Source organism: Nerophis lumbriciformis, linkage group LG08 (genome assembly GCF_033978685.3).
Source record: "Nerophis lumbriciformis linkage group LG08, RoL_Nlum_v2.1, whole genome shotgun sequence".
Classification (NCBI taxonomy): domain Eukaryota; kingdom Metazoa; phylum Chordata; class Actinopteri; order Syngnathiformes; family Syngnathidae; genus Nerophis; species Nerophis lumbriciformis.
In genome coordinates this window covers 10,685,715-10,702,260 of record NC_084555.2, presented here as the reverse complement: position 1 = coordinate 10,702,260, position 16,546 = coordinate 10,685,715, and the positions used below count along the sequence as shown (strand labels likewise).

The 16,546-nt window shown below is 38.3% G+C and overlaps 1 protein-coding gene across 2 annotated transcripts in view; it reads right to left on the bottom strand.

Moving 5' to 3' along the window:
• Positions 1 to 8,041: 8,041 nt before the first annotated feature.
• Positions 8,042 to 16,546, bottom strand: part of cnksr1 (connector enhancer of kinase suppressor of Ras 1) — a 70,353-nt gene continuing 61,848 nt past the window's right edge. For both annotated transcript variants that reach the window (XM_061968238.2, XM_061968237.2), the window contains 2 exons: positions 15,056 to 15,237; positions 8,042 to 11,007 (listed from right to left, as the gene is read on the bottom strand). In XM_061968238.2, the coding sequence (XP_061824222.2) occupies positions 10,564 to 11,007; positions 15,056 to 15,237 (626 nt within the window). In that variant the 3' untranslated portion in view covers positions 8,042 to 10,563. The remainder of the gene's footprint in view (positions 11,008 to 15,055; positions 15,238 to 16,546) is intronic.

Below are 16,546 nucleotides of genomic sequence, written 5' to 3'. Positions count from 1 at the left end.
TATTTATTTATTTTTTTTTTTTTTTTTTTTTTTTTTTTTTTTTAATGTCCTGTCCAGCTTCTCAGGCAAATCATATAGTTGATGTAGATGCCCATGTCGGCTGTTCAGATTTACTTTACAAAAGAGAAGTGTAGGATACTTCTCTTGTTGCCTTATTTGTATTTGACTTTATTAAATGTATTTATATTATCATTTAGTGCAGCCGGGCCGGAGCAGGAGGGGATAGAAAGAGAAAAAAAAAAGAAGACAGAGGGGGAAATTGTGGGGACAAGAGGGGGATTAGACAGAGAGACAAAAACAACAACAGCAAACAACAACAACAACAACAATAGAGCAACATCAGCAAATATGACATGTACAAATATGATGGTAAAAGTAATAGCAAATAAGCAGTTAGCGAAAAATAAAAAATAATACAGAAATGACAATGAGCATTATTACACTACAAATGGATCAATACAAATACCAATAGAAATAACGCTATTGATAATGAACAATACCAATAATTTACCTTTATTATCAACAATACAGTTGTTTAAATGCAACAATACATATACGTAATGATAACTTGAGATACGTTAAATGCTTTAAAATGTAATATGGGAAATTATCGGTATAGGTTTCAAAATTATCGGTATCGGTTTCAAAAAGTAAAATGTATGACTTTTTAAAACGCCGCCGTGTACATGGACGTAGGGAGAAGTACAGAGCTCCAATAAACCTTAAAGGCACTGCCTTTGCGTGCCGGCCCAGTCACATGATATCTACGGCTTTTCACACACACAAGTGAATGCAATCCATACTTGGTCAACAGCCATACAGGTCGCACTGAGGGAGGCCGTATAAACAACTTTAACACTGTTACAAATATGCGCCACACTGTGAACCCACACCAAACAAGAATGGCAAACACATTTCGGGAGAACATTCGCACCATAACACAACAGAACAAATACCCAGAACCCCTTGCAGCACTAACTCTTCCGGGACGCTACAATATACACCCCCCGCTACCCCCTCAACCTCGCCCACCTCAACCTCCTCATGCTCTCTCAGGGAGAGCATGTCCCGAAATTCCAAGCTGCTGTTTTGAGGCATGTTAAAAATAATAACGCACTTTTTGACTTCAATAACAAATATGGCAGTGCCATGTTGGCATTTTTTTTCCCATAACTTGAGTTGATTTATTTTGGAAAACCTTGTTACATTGTTTAACGCATACAGCGGGGCATCACAACAAAATTAGGCATAATAATGTGTTAATTCCACGACTGTATATATCGGTATCGGTAATTAAGAGTTGGACAATATCGGTATATCGGATATCGGCAAAAAAGCCATTATCGGACATCTTTATTTATAAGTCATTATTAAGTACTTATTAATGCCTTATTCTGCATGGCCTTATTATACAACCAGTAAGCCATTAACTAAGAGTCTTCCCTCAATAACATCAGAATTATTGCTTATTAGTACTAAGTAAGGAAGTTGTTGTATATGATTCTCCCTTTAATACCACTTAATGAATAGTAGGGTTAGGGTTAGGGTCAACCCTAACCCTAACCCTAGTGTCCAAATAACTCTAAATTAAGTCTTTGTTACCGTATTTTCCGCACTATTAGCCGCACCTAAAAACCACAAATTTACTCAAAAGCTGACAGTGCGGCTTATAACCCGGTGCGCTTTATATATGGATTAATATTAAGATTCATTTTCATAAAGTTTAGGTCTCGCAACTACGGTAAACAGCCGCCATCTTTTTTCCCCATAGAAGAGGAAGCGCTTCTTCTTCTACTGTAAGCAACCACCCGCCCCCGTAGAAGAAGAAGAAGCGCGCGGATATTACGTTTCATTTCCTTTGTGTGTTTACATCTGTAAAGACCACAAAATGGCTCCTACTAAGCTACAGGTTTCCGGTTCATGAAAAGACGCAATCTCTCCATCCGCACACGGACTACTATTTCACAGCAACTGCCTAAAGACTTTCAAGAAAAGCTGGCTACTTTCCGTGCATATTGTAAAAACAAGATAGCTGAAAAAAAGATCCGGCCAGAGAACATTATCAACATGGACGAGGTTCCACTGACTTTTTATATTCCTGTGAACCGCACTGTGGATACAACGGGAGCACGTACGGTGAATATTCGCACCACAGGGAATGAGAAGTCATCCTTCACTGTGGTTCTAGCTTGCCATGCTAATGGCCAGAAACTTCCACCCATGGTGATATTCAAAAGGAAGACCTTGCCAAAAGAGACCTTTCCAGCCGGCGTCATCATAAAAGCTAACTCGAAGGGATGGATGGATGAAGAAAAGATGAGCGAGTGGTTAAGGGAAGTTTACGCGAAGAGGCCGGGTGGCTTTTTTCACGCAGCTCCGTCCATGTTGATATACGACTCCATGCGCGCCCACATCACGCTGGTTTTTAATATATTATTACAGTTTGACTGACCTATCTGACTGTTTTTTTGACATTCCCTTTAGCGCAGTTAGATGCGGCTTATAACACGGGGCGGCTTATAGGTGGACAAAGTTTTGAAATATGCCGTTCATTGAAGGCGCGGCTTATAACCCAGGGCGGCTTATGGTGCGGAAAATACGGTACTTAGAATATGTTCCCCCATACTAAAGTGTTACCAAACATCCAAAACCGTTTTGTATACATGCTGTAACTACGTATGTACTGTACTGTAGTAACAGGCACATTCATAATAATATGTAGTATTTACTGTATTTGAGGTCTTTTTTAGCCGTTACCGTAACTCAGGGGTGTCAAAAGTACGGCCCGCGAACAGGTTTTATCCGGCCCGCAGGATGAATTTGCTAAGTATAAAAATGAGCCGAAATTTTTGAATGAAAGAAGCTGCTGTTCTAAATGTGTCCACTAGATGTCGCAATAGCAATTCTTTGTATCTTCGTAGATGACGCTATATATGTAAAAAAATAAAATAAAATAAATAAACCACATGATGTTAGTGCATCAGTCGAGGAAAATGAGCAAACTACATAAATAACATCCTGTAATTTGATTTTGATATTTTTTCATCTTGATAGATTGAAAATTAACAGCAATGAGTTGACTGATGAAAATTATCACATAATTTATTCAAAAAGTATAAATAATGACAAATAAAGATAGAATACTATTAACCGCAACATGTAAGTGTAAAAAAAAAAACATTATGATTTGTACATTTTCAGAATGTGCTTGTTCTATTTTTAAACAAAGAAAACAATCTGAAGTCGTCTTTATTTTTCAGTTATCGTGCCGTGATTTTACCAGTCCGGCCCACTTGGGAGTAGATTTTTCTCCATGTGGCTCCCCATCTAAAATGAGTTTGACACCCCTGCCGTAACTTCTTTCCTGGGCGCATTGGTTTCGAAGAGCGCCTGGCAAGGAAAGCTACTTCCGTCCACAACAATAACAGAGAGCACTTTGCATGTTTGTCATCACTCGGTGAGGGTTCTCGGAGTGTTATCATGTAGCACTATTGCTCGCCGTTTCAAATAAGCACATGCAAAAGGTCTACCAAACAACTTTCAAAACAGTTTTGTTGAAAGAGAAAGTGATTGGAATTGAAAAGGAACGGAGATCTTTAATGAGTTGAGATTTAGAAAAGTGACAATGGAAATAAGCATTTCAATCAGAGGTGGAGAATAACTATGTATTTATTTATGTAATTAAAAAACAAAACAAAAGTATGATGATGAAAATATGATTTGAAGTAAATTATTGTTGTTTTAATGTTTGTTTTGTTGTATTTAATATTGCCTTAACAGTATTCTGAGTTGAACAACAAATGTAACTGTGTGCAAAGGGGGCAGATAATACAGCTTTATACTTCTTTCTGCATGATTTCTTATAGCCTCTTAAGGCCCAAGCTGTTTGTTTACATGCTTTTTTTTTTCTCTCTCTCTTTGCTATTCGGGCTTATTGGACCCTAATTAGAATAAAAACTAAGAATCATCTTTTGATATGATGTACTTAGTCCATAAGTAACAAACGTGCACTTCATGTTTAGTGACATGCTAATTCTTATTTTTACACTTTTTTTTCTTCCAAATTCCATTGTATGTTGTACTCTTCTGACACCACCAGATGGCAGTATAAGTGTCCACATAAGACCCCAATTCAGTAGTGTACACAATTTTGGAAATAAGAGCTAAAAGATGCTGTCCACGTATGTGGCCACTAGGCCTTTAGAGGTTTTTAATGTTGATTGTTTTTTGTTAGACCTTGAATGAATGAAACAAAAACAAAATTGGATATGGGAGGGGGAAAAAAAAAACCAGTAACTTACAATATCTGCTCTCTCTGGGACTAACGGGATGGTTGTATCTTTCAGCACTTGTTCTCTCCTTGAGCAGAATAATCCTTGCTCCCGAGCAATGTTGCGACGGTCTTCTGCTGCATTCCATTTGTTGGGAGCCATATAGCATCAAATTGGAAGCTTGTAGATTATCAGTGTTGATCAACTTCCCGGCTTGGTGCCACCAACTTCTGCTATACTGGTGAGATGCATGATTTACAACACACTTCCCCCATTTTTTTTTCAAGTCAAAGGCAAAACAGCAGCAACAGCTCAAGCTCCTTCTTTATTTCATGGCAGGTCACAGCCAACGTTATACAAACCCCAGAACCAGTGAAGTTGGCACTTTATGTAAATCGGAAATAAAAACAGAATAAAATGATTTGCAAATCCTTTTCAACCTATATTCAATTGAACATACTGCAAAAACAAGATATTTAACGTTCAAACTGGAAAACGTTATTTTTTGCAAATATTAGCTCATTTGGAATTTGATGCCTGCAACATGTTTCAAAAAAGCTGGCACAAGTGGCAAAAAAAACTGAGAAAGTTGAGGAATGCTCATCAAACACTTATTTGGAACATCCCACAGGTGAACAGGCTAATTGGGAACAGGTGGGTGCCATGATTGGGTATAAAAGCAGCTTCTATGAAATGCTCAGTCATTCACAAACAAGGATGGGGCGAGGGTCCCCACTTTGTGAACAAATGCGTGAGCAAATTTTCGAACAGTTTAAAAACAACATTTCTCAAAGAGCTATTGTTAGGAATTTAGGGATTTCACCATCTACGGTCCGTAATATCATCAAAAGATTCAGAGAATCTGGAGAAATCACTACAATGATATTCAATCCCTCAGGCGGTACTGCATCAAAAAGCGACATCGCTGTGTAAAGGATATCACCACACGGGCTCTAGAACACTTCAGAAAACCACTGTCAGTAACTACAGTTCGTCGCTACATCTGTAAGTGAAAGTTAAAACTCTACTATGCGAAGCGAAAGCCATTTATCAACAACACCCAAAAACGCTGCCAGCTTCGCTGGGCCCGAGCTCATCTAAGATGGACTGATGCAAAGTGGAAAAGTGTTCTGTGGTCTGACGAGTCCACATTTCAAATTGTTTTTGGAAACTGTGGACGTCGTGTCCTCCGGACCAAAGAGGAAAGTACCATCCAGATTGTTATAGGTGCAAAGTGCAAAAGCCAGCATCTGTGATGGTATGGGTAACTTACACATCTGTGAAAGCACCATTAATGCTGAAAGGTACATACGGGTTTTGGAGCAACATATGCTGCCATCCAAGAAACGTTATCATGGACGCCCCTGCTTATTTCAGAAAAACAATGCCAAGCCATGTGTTACAACAGCATGGCTTCATAGTAAAAGAGTGCGGGTATTAGACTGGCCTGCCAGTAGTCCAGACCTGTCTCCCATTGCAAATATGTGGCGCAATATGAAGCGTAAATACCATAATGTAGACCCCGGAACAACTTAAGCTGTACACCAAGCAAGAATGGGAAAGAATTCCACCTGAAAAGCATCAAAAATTGGTCTCCTCAGTTCCCAAACGTTTACTGAGTGTTAAAAGAAAAGGCCATGTAACACAGTGGTAAAAATGCCCCTGTGCCAACTTTTTTGCAATGTGTTGCTGCCATTAAATTCTAAGTTAATGATTATTAGCACAAAAAAAAAATAGGTTTCTCAGTTCGAACATTAAATATCTTGTCTTTGCAGTCTATTCAATTGAATATAGGTTGAAAAGGATTTGCCAATCATTGTATTCTGTTTTTATTTACGAATTACACAACGTGCCAACTTCACTGGTTTTGTGGTTTTGTAAGACCAGTGTGACTCCGAGCAAGGCGATGTGTCGCAACGACAGAAAAGTAGTTCCTCGGTATTAGCTCTTCAATAACAAAGTCGTCATAGTTTGGTTGCTTTGCAGGTCAAGACATGTAAACGGAGCGTTGTTGGTGGTTTTAGGATGTGTTTTGGAGCGCTTCAAGGGCAGAGTAGATGAATTCCATTACATGCATTGTTAGCCACCTCGTACTAGCAGTTTTTACTATTTAGAACGCACAGGAAAAAAAAGATGTTTGTGTTCTTGTGAATGTAAGCGGCATCTCTCCAGGTCAAGGGCGAGTAACAGTAAGAAAAGCTTGGTGCCAACAGTTGGTATCTCTGGAGCCTGAATACGTGACGACTTTTTTTTCTTTCATATGGCGGTCTACGTTTTTTGTACACCTCGCTTCTCGTATAATCCGGTTACCGTCTGGAAACTTTCGCCAAAAAGTTTTCATATTGCATCTTGCGTGTAAAAAACTACTCCGTCTGCAAAATGACCCTCTACGGGGCCAAAGAAAGTTGCAAGTGGTAGCACTTTAAAGAAATTGTAGGCCGTGTTTTCCATCAAGAGCCTTCACAAAAGTTAAAGTGATTAATTTATCCATTTTATTTGACATTCAAATATATTTGACATTATTTTTTGCATGTACAACTATGATTAGCGTATTTTCCGGGCTATGGAGAGCACCCGTATTCAAGCTGCACCCACCAAATTTTAGAAGCGATATAGGCCACACCAGACCATAAACCGTAGATATATACTGGTATGAAAGATTTTGTAAATCTTCATTTACATACCTTAATTGTTTCCAAATGGTGCCTGTCAAGGCAGTAAAACGGCTGATAATAGAAGTCATCGTCATGCACTCTAGCTGTCTAATGCGCTAAACAGACTAAGACTATGTTTGCTCTGCAGGCCAAAGTGGCTCAAATCTGACTTTTTCGACATCTGATTTTTTTTCCAGCTGACTGTTGACGCTGCAAGAAAAATTAGATTTTTATCAGACTCCGGTGTAAATGCGCACAGGCCCCAATGTGAGCCCAATGTGGCCTCGATGACACTTGAAGTGAAATATATATAGCCATATATTTCATATCGATTTGGCTGTCAAAAAAAAGTTTGCTCACCGAAACCTCGCATTGCATTTAGACTTAAGTCACATTTGAAAAGATCCGATTCCAATCGAATTTGGACTACCTCCTGATGCGAAAAGATTAGATTTGAAGCACTTCGAAGCATTTAGACTGGCAATAAAAAATCCGATCTGTGTCACTTGTGGGCAAACAAATCAGATTTGGTGTGCAAAGCAGAAGTCATGGTCATGGACCCACTAGCTGTGGAAGCTAGCTCTCCAATCAGCGAAACAGACTCAATAACTCCACACTGACGTTTTGGTGAATTACGAAACTGAAACAATACACAAAAAAATGCCATTGTAAATTAATAATACTAATACAGACACTTGTAAATGTGTTAGCATATTCGTTAATGTTAATGACGCGAGCTTGATTACATTACGAAAGCACAAATATGCATAAAAACCCTCCTACAGACATCACACACGGTATAGTAAGTATGAATTGTTTTAGTTATATTGTAAAATTTTAAAATATTGCTCAACGTGATGAATGAAGACTCCTTCGAGCAGTACCGCTATAGATGAATATTTCCGGTTCAACGAACGAAGCAGGAAATACATTTTCAATTCGCGGCACCTGCAGTGAGCGAATGCGTCCAAAAGTTGGCGCCATGGCACAAACAATAACACACTTTTTCAATGTCTGTCGGTGTTATATGAAAACTATTTGTTGAACACAAAACATTATGGCAGTTAGCGAAGAAAAACTCATAAATTAGCTGCGTCATTTAATAAGCCGCCGGGATCAAAGCGTGGGAAAAAAGTTGAGGCCTGTAGTCCAGAAATTACGGTATTCAATACAAAAACTTTTTTTTTTTATATTTTTGGGTGTTGGGAACAGATTTATTGGATTTCTTACGGGAAAATTATGTTGCAGTTTTCCTATGATTTGGTTTTCGTCCAACTTTTCGTAATGAACAGCGAGTTGCCAGTGCATTCAGGTCAGTATGATCATTTATTAATACTTTGCTTGCATAAAAGTACTTTTTACGTAAGGTCTGTTAAACGCATAAGGAGAAACTGTATTTTGGCATAGCAAATTGATTTATTCTGTGTAAAAAAAAAATACATTAATAAATGGCGTGATCGCACATTTTGCATTAAATAAAATGCATTTCAACAATCTGTCACTTTTTGCTTGATTGCAATGGTACTGTTAAAGGAGATATTTTTAGAAATATTCTATGAGTCACTTAATTAGCAGAATGAGGCACATGACGTGAGCTGTTCTCAACTTGATGACATTTAATTATTCAAGCAGGATCACCAGTGTCTTTCTTGCAAAAATGAATAGGTCATGAGGAACAAGTGTCAACAACAGTTGGTAAGTGTGAGATTGGCTGACTTACTGGACAAATGTATTTTCTGTGTGAAAACAACAAAGCTCTAAGTGAGTTGAATTCAATAACAATGTTCAAAGTTAACGCATGCTAAATGACTGTCGGTTGCAATGCTGTGTTTTTTTTAAAATACTTTTATTATTTAGCTAAATAGCAAGAGGAAAATGTTGGAAACAAAGTCAGGATGACTCAGTTTAAACGGACTAAAACAGTAAACATTTATATACTCCTACAATAAGGTAACGTTAATATTTACACTGTCGAGCGCTGCAAGGACATACTGTGGCAAAAACATTAGCGACACATTATACAATATCTAAATGTAAAAAATATCCCACATTTTTGAGGAAACAAAATCAAATTTCTAAAAAAAAACAATTATATTAAACTTAATAAATAACGACAGTTAATTAGCTTGGATTGCAATTTATACCTAAAATGACTCTAAATATTTGATGGAAACTCCAAAAAAGTTTGATGCAATCATCAACTATACCAAATTAACTCAATCACCTTTTTAACTGTTTAATTTGCTTTGAACGACATAACTAACCAATAACACAATTACAATATGAAATACATGACTATACAAATATATACATATGATATATTATATTGTGTACGTGTTGAATTGTAGATTTTTCATAACCTTAAAAAATTCAGAAAAATGTCAGATCCCTTTAAAAATGTACGTTTATATTTTATATATTTATTTGTATTCATAAAACTCAACAAACACACATTTTAACCTTGTTTAACTATATAAGCTATCTCTAAAAAAAAACAAAAAAACATTTTGAACAATAACAATAAAAATAAACAAATTAAGTCAAATAAATAATTAAATAGCATAATATCCTAAAAAAAACAACATTATTATAAATACATCCTAGCTAACAACCTTTATAAAACAGTGTGACAAATTCGCATGGTCATAATGCTCTGTTTTTATTATTCAGTAAGTCTTACAGTAATAATGAGGTCAGCGCTTTATTTTTTATAGAAACATTTTATACATTTTCAAGAAATATTTAATCATGCTACAAAACCGTAAGAATATATTTTCTGTCTTAACCATTGCATGGTTCATAAACAAATATAGTTGTTTTTTTAAGGGATAAAATGAAATGATTTTTTTTTTTATAAAACTAAATGTACATTTTCTGTGCAAAAAAATAATCCTGTATTATTAAACAAAACACACAGAGTATTTACATATCACATTTTAAAAGATATGTCCTATACAATAGATCCCCACTCATTTGCTCCCCTGCAGATTCTCTGCTTAAAATTGTAAATAAGTATTTATTTATTTAGCGATTGATTTGATGGCGTTATCTGCAGGGGGAAAAGAATGATATAATAATTAATCCAGTTGAGGGCACTGTTTTACAAGTATATTCCCTAAATATGTTTATGAAGGGACTTAATGTTTTGAAAGTAAATATTGCATTCCTATAATAATTTTTTTTTTGTGTAAAACTGAATCTCAAGTGAAAAATAAGCATTTTTATGGCATCTTATTTATTAGTTGTTTTGTTTTTTTGCCATTCATGGGGGTCTTGGAGCGTACTGTAACTAATGGGGGGGGGGGGGGGGGGATCTACTGTATTACATATTTTCCTAGAATAAAATTAAATACATGCTCCAGCACCCCCCATGACCCCGAAAGGGACAAGCGGTAGAAAATGGATGGATGATGGACATGCTGGAGTTATACTGACGATTGGCAACTTGTTCATGGTGTAAACTTGAGCTGTGGCAAGTTAAGGTCTAAAAATGGTGCTTTTTATGGACAATCCTATGAAATATTTCACAGGTAAAATGTGAATAAAACGTGTGGGATTTCAACCGGTCTTCCTTCTGTCCCATAGTGGTCTACTCTAATACTGCAGCTGTGCAGTAAGTCCATGTCTGTTTCCAGTCCTTAAATGAAGAAGTAGGTTTCGGACGCCTCTCCGCTCTCTCGCATCTCGCTCAGCTGTTTGTTGATAGACTCCTGCAGCGAGCCCAGCGAGAGCTCCAACTCGGGACTGCTCGCCACCGCTGCCAGAGAGCCCTGAGAGACCTCCAGGAGAACATCAGAGGGCTCTGCGTCAACCAGCTGCTCTCCGTCGCTGAAGCTCAGTCTGTAAGCGCCTTTTGTCTCCACGTCGGGTGTTTCCTTGGCAACCGTTTCCAAGGCAATCTCATCAGCAGGCGTGTCCCGCACAGGAGAGTGGTCTCCTGCTTTGGAGGCCCCGAGCGCAGCCAGTCTCTCGATTTCTTGAACAAGCTCCTCGTTCTGCTCCTTCCACTGTCGGTACTTTGAGGCTGTCAAGGCAGAACCTTCCAGAATTTTGTTGAGCTGTTGCAATTCTGCTTCTTTGGCCTGAAGAACAATGCAGGTTTTTTTTGTTTTTTTTACATTAGCTCCTGTTTACAACTGCCATTTTTGCGACTTTTTGTCAAAGTCCATCCGGCAATTTTCTGCCTTTTGGATCGTACTTGAGTCGTAACAGAGGGAGGACACTAACTTCTAACTCTTGCTTCAATGGCGCACTGTGTAAGACCCCTCTCAACTAAACAAATTTGTATTGACTTATATTGAATATATTGATTATATAACATCTTGTGATGTAATATTTTCACAGTGAAATAATATTGCAGCATGTTTGGGAAGTGTGTTTTTGCTTCTATCGCACCTTGATGTATTGATTCAAGTTGAAGACCCGCTGTTCTTTTTTTCTGTGTGGGTATTTGTTCCGCTGCTATTAGTCAATTAAATATATCTTCCTTAATTAAAGCAAGTTTGAGTTAGCCTCTTTGCTATTTGAGTGTAAACTAACATGCCTGGGCGATATGGTTTAAAAATAAAATCTGTTTTTTCTCACAAAAAATTCACTTTATAATTTTTTCCCCCTACTTTTTTTTAAAGAAACTAATGAATACAAATGACAAACATCAATCCTAACAAGTTTCACTTTTATTTGATCAAAAACCAGTAGTTTGAAATGGCACTGCCTACACTACTCTAAGTAAAATTGTTTTCATAAAGTGAGTTCTTTTAACAACAGATATAAATTAGACTTTGTATAAGACAATTTTCAAAAAACTAAACAGATTAAATTGAGCTATTGCAACTAGTTCTGACATATTTACTGTGATGCTTGTGCTCATGGTTGATCAATGTGCATTGTATTACATTTAGAGCTTCCGATGGAGGCAAAACTTCTGTTTTGAATAAAATACTTCTTTAAGTACAAATGTAGCATTGTGAGGTCTCAAGTGTTGTAATAAGTGGCTAAACATAGGCTTTTCCACTGTTTGAGCGCCACATCTTCATCAGCTTTAGCGATAATTTTCCACTGTGCTTCTTTCTTATCATACACGGTACATTGTGCAAATGATTCCACGTCAGTAAGCTGCAGATTGTTGTTCGATTTTATAAAGTGTTGCATTTCCCCCACTTGTCTGGATGCTTTGGTTTCAGATGCTGGAAAAGGTTTGTTGTGCTTCTGTCTTTTTTAAATAAACTTGGCAGCGTGCAGTCATTTGTTCCATGCCTGTTGCCGCAAAACAAAACCACTGACAACACTATTCTTTTCCAAGCATCTCTCTATCTCGTTTGTGTTAGCATTTGCCACCTCAAATAAGGGGGAGGGTGGAAGCTATGGAAGCCCCTGGAGGCAAAAAGTATGCCGGAGAAAAAAAAAACATAAATTTTTTTTTTTTGATTGTCTGCAACAAAAAAATGTAATTCATCGATAAAACTGATTTATCGCCCAGGCTTATAAATTAGTATGATTTTATTTTCCCCCTTCATCTTTGCAGCGCCCCCTGATTACCCATGTTGAAACTACCACTGCCTGTGTGTATGGGTATTCCACAATGCCACTTTAGGTGTGAGATTTAAAACGTAAAAATAATAACTAATACATTTAATCATTAAATTGTTGGATGCCATTTTACTGTGTCAAAGTGCACACAGTTATCTTTTTTTTGCTAGGTACTGTGTAAAAGGCAAAGAGGGATAAAGACCTGATCTTCTGTTATGGCTGGGATGCGTCAATTTTGAGGCATCTGTATGTAGAGAGGGCTTTTTTTCCTCCACTCTTGGGCCAAAAATTTTTATAAAATTGGGCGCCCAAAGTAACGAGTGGTGCTCCTGAATTGAAGGACATTTTAAGCCCTTTAGATGACAAGAAGTGATTTCTGAAAAAAATATTGAAATGCAAACAATAGCTAATCTTGTATCTTGTTCTGTGGAGCTCGATAATTCATTAAAAAAACAGTAAATCTAACAAAATCAGTTCAAGTCCTAAAAAAATGTAAATACATATGATAAAGTTAAATAAAATAAGGGTTATTTTATGCATATTTTTAAATGTATTTTTGGGAGGACTTACAGACCCTGTATTTGAATGTTCTGATCTCCTGTTTCCATGCCTGTGTATTGTATTGAGTAGAAAAACACTGCCAGTAGGAGTTATTGCTTGGTGTAATTTGTTGTTCTTTAGACTGCAAACTAGTTGAGCCTGAAGCAACAGCGCCTCTCCTGGTTGCAGCTAATTAGTGCTTTCCATTGTGCCTCATTAGTTTTAAAATGTAACTAATCCCTAATGAAGTCCACACAGCATTGTTTTGTTTCCTGTGTGCAGAATTGTTTAAAAATCAGGGGTGTCCAAAGTGAAGTGAAGTGAAGTGAATTACATTTATATAGCGCTTTTTCTCAAGTGACTCAAAGCGCTTTACATAGTGAAACCCAATATCTAAGTTACATTTAAACCAGTGTGGGTGGCACTGGGAGCAGGGGGGTAAAGTGTCTTGCCCAAGGACACAACGGCAGTGACTAGGATGGCGGAACCGGGGATCGAACCTGCAACCCTCAAGTTGCTGGCACGGCCGCTCTACCAACCGAGCTATACCGTCCCAAAGTGCGGTTTGTAGCCTTCAGTTACTATTTTAATGGCCTGCCGCATATTCTTAAAAACTGTTACAAAAATCACATACAAAGTGTAATAAAAGAACAGGGGATGCACAATTTTTATTTTTTTTTCAAGCCGATACAGATCATTTCTTCCTTCTCAAGAACGATATCGATAACCGATTAAAGCTTGTATACCTGTTAATTTTTAAATGTAAATTTAGCTGGTTTGTACAACTTCTATCATTTTGGTTTAAACCCCTTTGAGACTGCGCAACAAAGGGTGACACTTTTGTGACTTTTGCGCTACATTTAATACTTTTGTGTGGACTTTTTCAATCTGCACTGCAACCACAGAATCTACCCACTGTGAGATAAGTCAAAGTTTATCTTGTCCTATCCTATCCAAATACTTGGTAGAAACATACTTGCCAACCTTGAGACCTCCGAATTCGGAAGATGGGCGGGGCTAGGGGGTGTGGGGTTTGGTGGTAGCGGGGGGTGTATATTGTAGCGTCCTGGAAGAGTTAGAGCTGCAAGGGATTCTGGGTATTTGTTCTGTTGTGTTTATGTTGTGTTACGGTGCGGATATTCTCCCGAAATGTGTTTGTCATTCTTGTTTGGTGTGGGTTCACAGTGTAGCGCGTATTTGTAACAGTGTTAAAGTTGTTTATACGGCCACCCTCAGTGTGACCTGTATGGCTGTTGATCAAGTATGCCTTGCAGTCACTCATGTGTGTGTAAAAACCGCATATATTATGTGACTGGGTCGGCACGCTGTTTGAATGGAGGAAAAGCGAACGTGACAACAGGTTGTAGAAGACGCTAAAGACAGTGTCTTTAAGACACGCCCCCAATATTGTTGTCCGGGTGGAAATCGGGAGAAATTCGGGAGAATGGTTGCACTGGGAGATTTTCGGGAGGGGCACTGAAATTAGGGAGTGTCCCGGGAAAATCGGGAGGGTTGGCAAGTATGGGTAGAAACCCTTCATAAACTGGGTTGGATTGCGCATGTCCGCCTCGGTTTGTTAGCATGTCGCCAATATAACGTGTGCAGAATCATTAATCGTACACCAGCCTTACTGTCATTATTCTTGCTAATCCAGTGATAAAATACGGATAAATCATACAGCGAGGCTCACAGTTCTCCTCCTCCCCGGAAAGAGTGAGGACGTACGTGAGCTGGCAGTCTTGCTAAAGAGCTAAAAAAGCGCAACTAAAATAAAACAAGGAGGACTTTCACAACAAAGTAACAGAGCTTTTCCTAGAGAATAACAACGTTGTGGTTTTAATACACTGCGCGAGTCCAAATGATATTTATCATGCACCCCTACTAATAACACAAAGCTGATATGCTTTAGAAAATGTATATCTGTATTGGCTTTGAAAATGTAATATCAAAAAGGCCCCCGCATCCTTTTTTTTTTTTCATTGTGCGTCCCTCGGTGGAAAAAGTTTGGACACCCCTGGTTTATATAAAACGGGGAGAGAAAGAGAGATTCTTCCGACTTACCTTAAGGGTGCTCTGCAGCGCGCGGAGAGTGTGTGCTTTCTCGTTGATGATAGGGTTCTTGTTGCGTCGAATAAATGACCTCCTGAAGTGGTCGTGTGTAAACGGCTGCTCGTGGCCCATCAGAGAAACTCCTCCTTCCTTGATATTGTTCAACATCTTGCCCATTTCGTCTTCAGGAGCCGCTTTTCACATTAAAGTGAAGAAGAAAAGGAACACAAGTTTTGTTTAATGATTTTATCAGCACCTAAAGCAGTTCTTCTCCAATAGTGAGGAGCATGTCACCCCGGAGAACATGCTTTATCATGCTTTACTTTTTGAGTGTAAGAGTGTCCGCCCTGAAATCGGTAGGTCGTCAGTTCAAACCCCGGCCGAGTCATATCAAAGACTATAAAAATAGGACCCATTACCTCCCTGCTTGGCACTCAGCATCAAGGGTTGGAATTGGGGGTTAAATCCCCAAAAAAGGATTCCTGAGCACGGCCACTGCTGCTGCTTACTGCTCCCCTCACCTCTCAGGGGGTGGAACAAGGGGATGGGTCAAATGCAGAGGGTAATTTCACCACAACTAGTGTGTGTGTGACTATCAGTGGTACTTTAACTGTTTTATTGATTTTTTGTTTTGTACTTTAAAGTGTTTTATATATCGTGCTGATCAATTAGAATTTCCATCCATCCACCCATCTCCTTCCACTTATCCGAGGTCGGGTCGCGGGGGCAGCAGCCTAAGCAGAGAAGCCCAGACTTCCCTCTACCCAGCCACTTCATCCAGCTCCACCCAGGGGATCCCAAGTGTTCCCAGGCCAGTTGGGAGACATAGTCTATTTAACGTGTTCTGGGTCTTCTCTCCTGGCCTCGAACCAGTCGGACGCGCCCTAAACACCTCCCCAGGGAGTCGTCCAGGGGGCATCCTGACCAGATGCCTGAACCACCTCATCTGACTCCTCTCAATGTGGAGGAGCTCTGAGCTCCTCCCGAATGTCGTTGTGCCAGTCCCCAAATTCCCCCCAATTTGAGTTTATTATAATGTATTGAATTTATTTAGTTCTATTTTCCAATATCAAATGGTTCAAGTTGGTCCAAAAAATTATTGTAGTTTAAAAAAGGAATTTTTTTTTTTTAGAATTTCAGGCGAACTTTAAATCTTCTCTGTTACAGACGAAAAAAACATGTAAATATAGTTATTCTTGGTTGTGTGTTGATCTATATTTATTTTGTTGTTTTCTTTAATATTAATGAGGATACAACGTTACGCAGAGATGTACTTACAACAAATTCATACACAAATTATTAGGGGTCTAACGATTGAGCAATATATCAATAGATCGATTTATATTCGTTAATTTCAAATATATCGATCTGTGCTTGGTAAGTTTACCTTCCGGAAGATAGGTATTGAGCCAGAATCGTTTTAAAAGGGAATCAAACAATTTTATCGATACTGAGATATTAGGTCTATTTGCCCGTCTGTGGCGTCATAAAAAAAAAAATGGC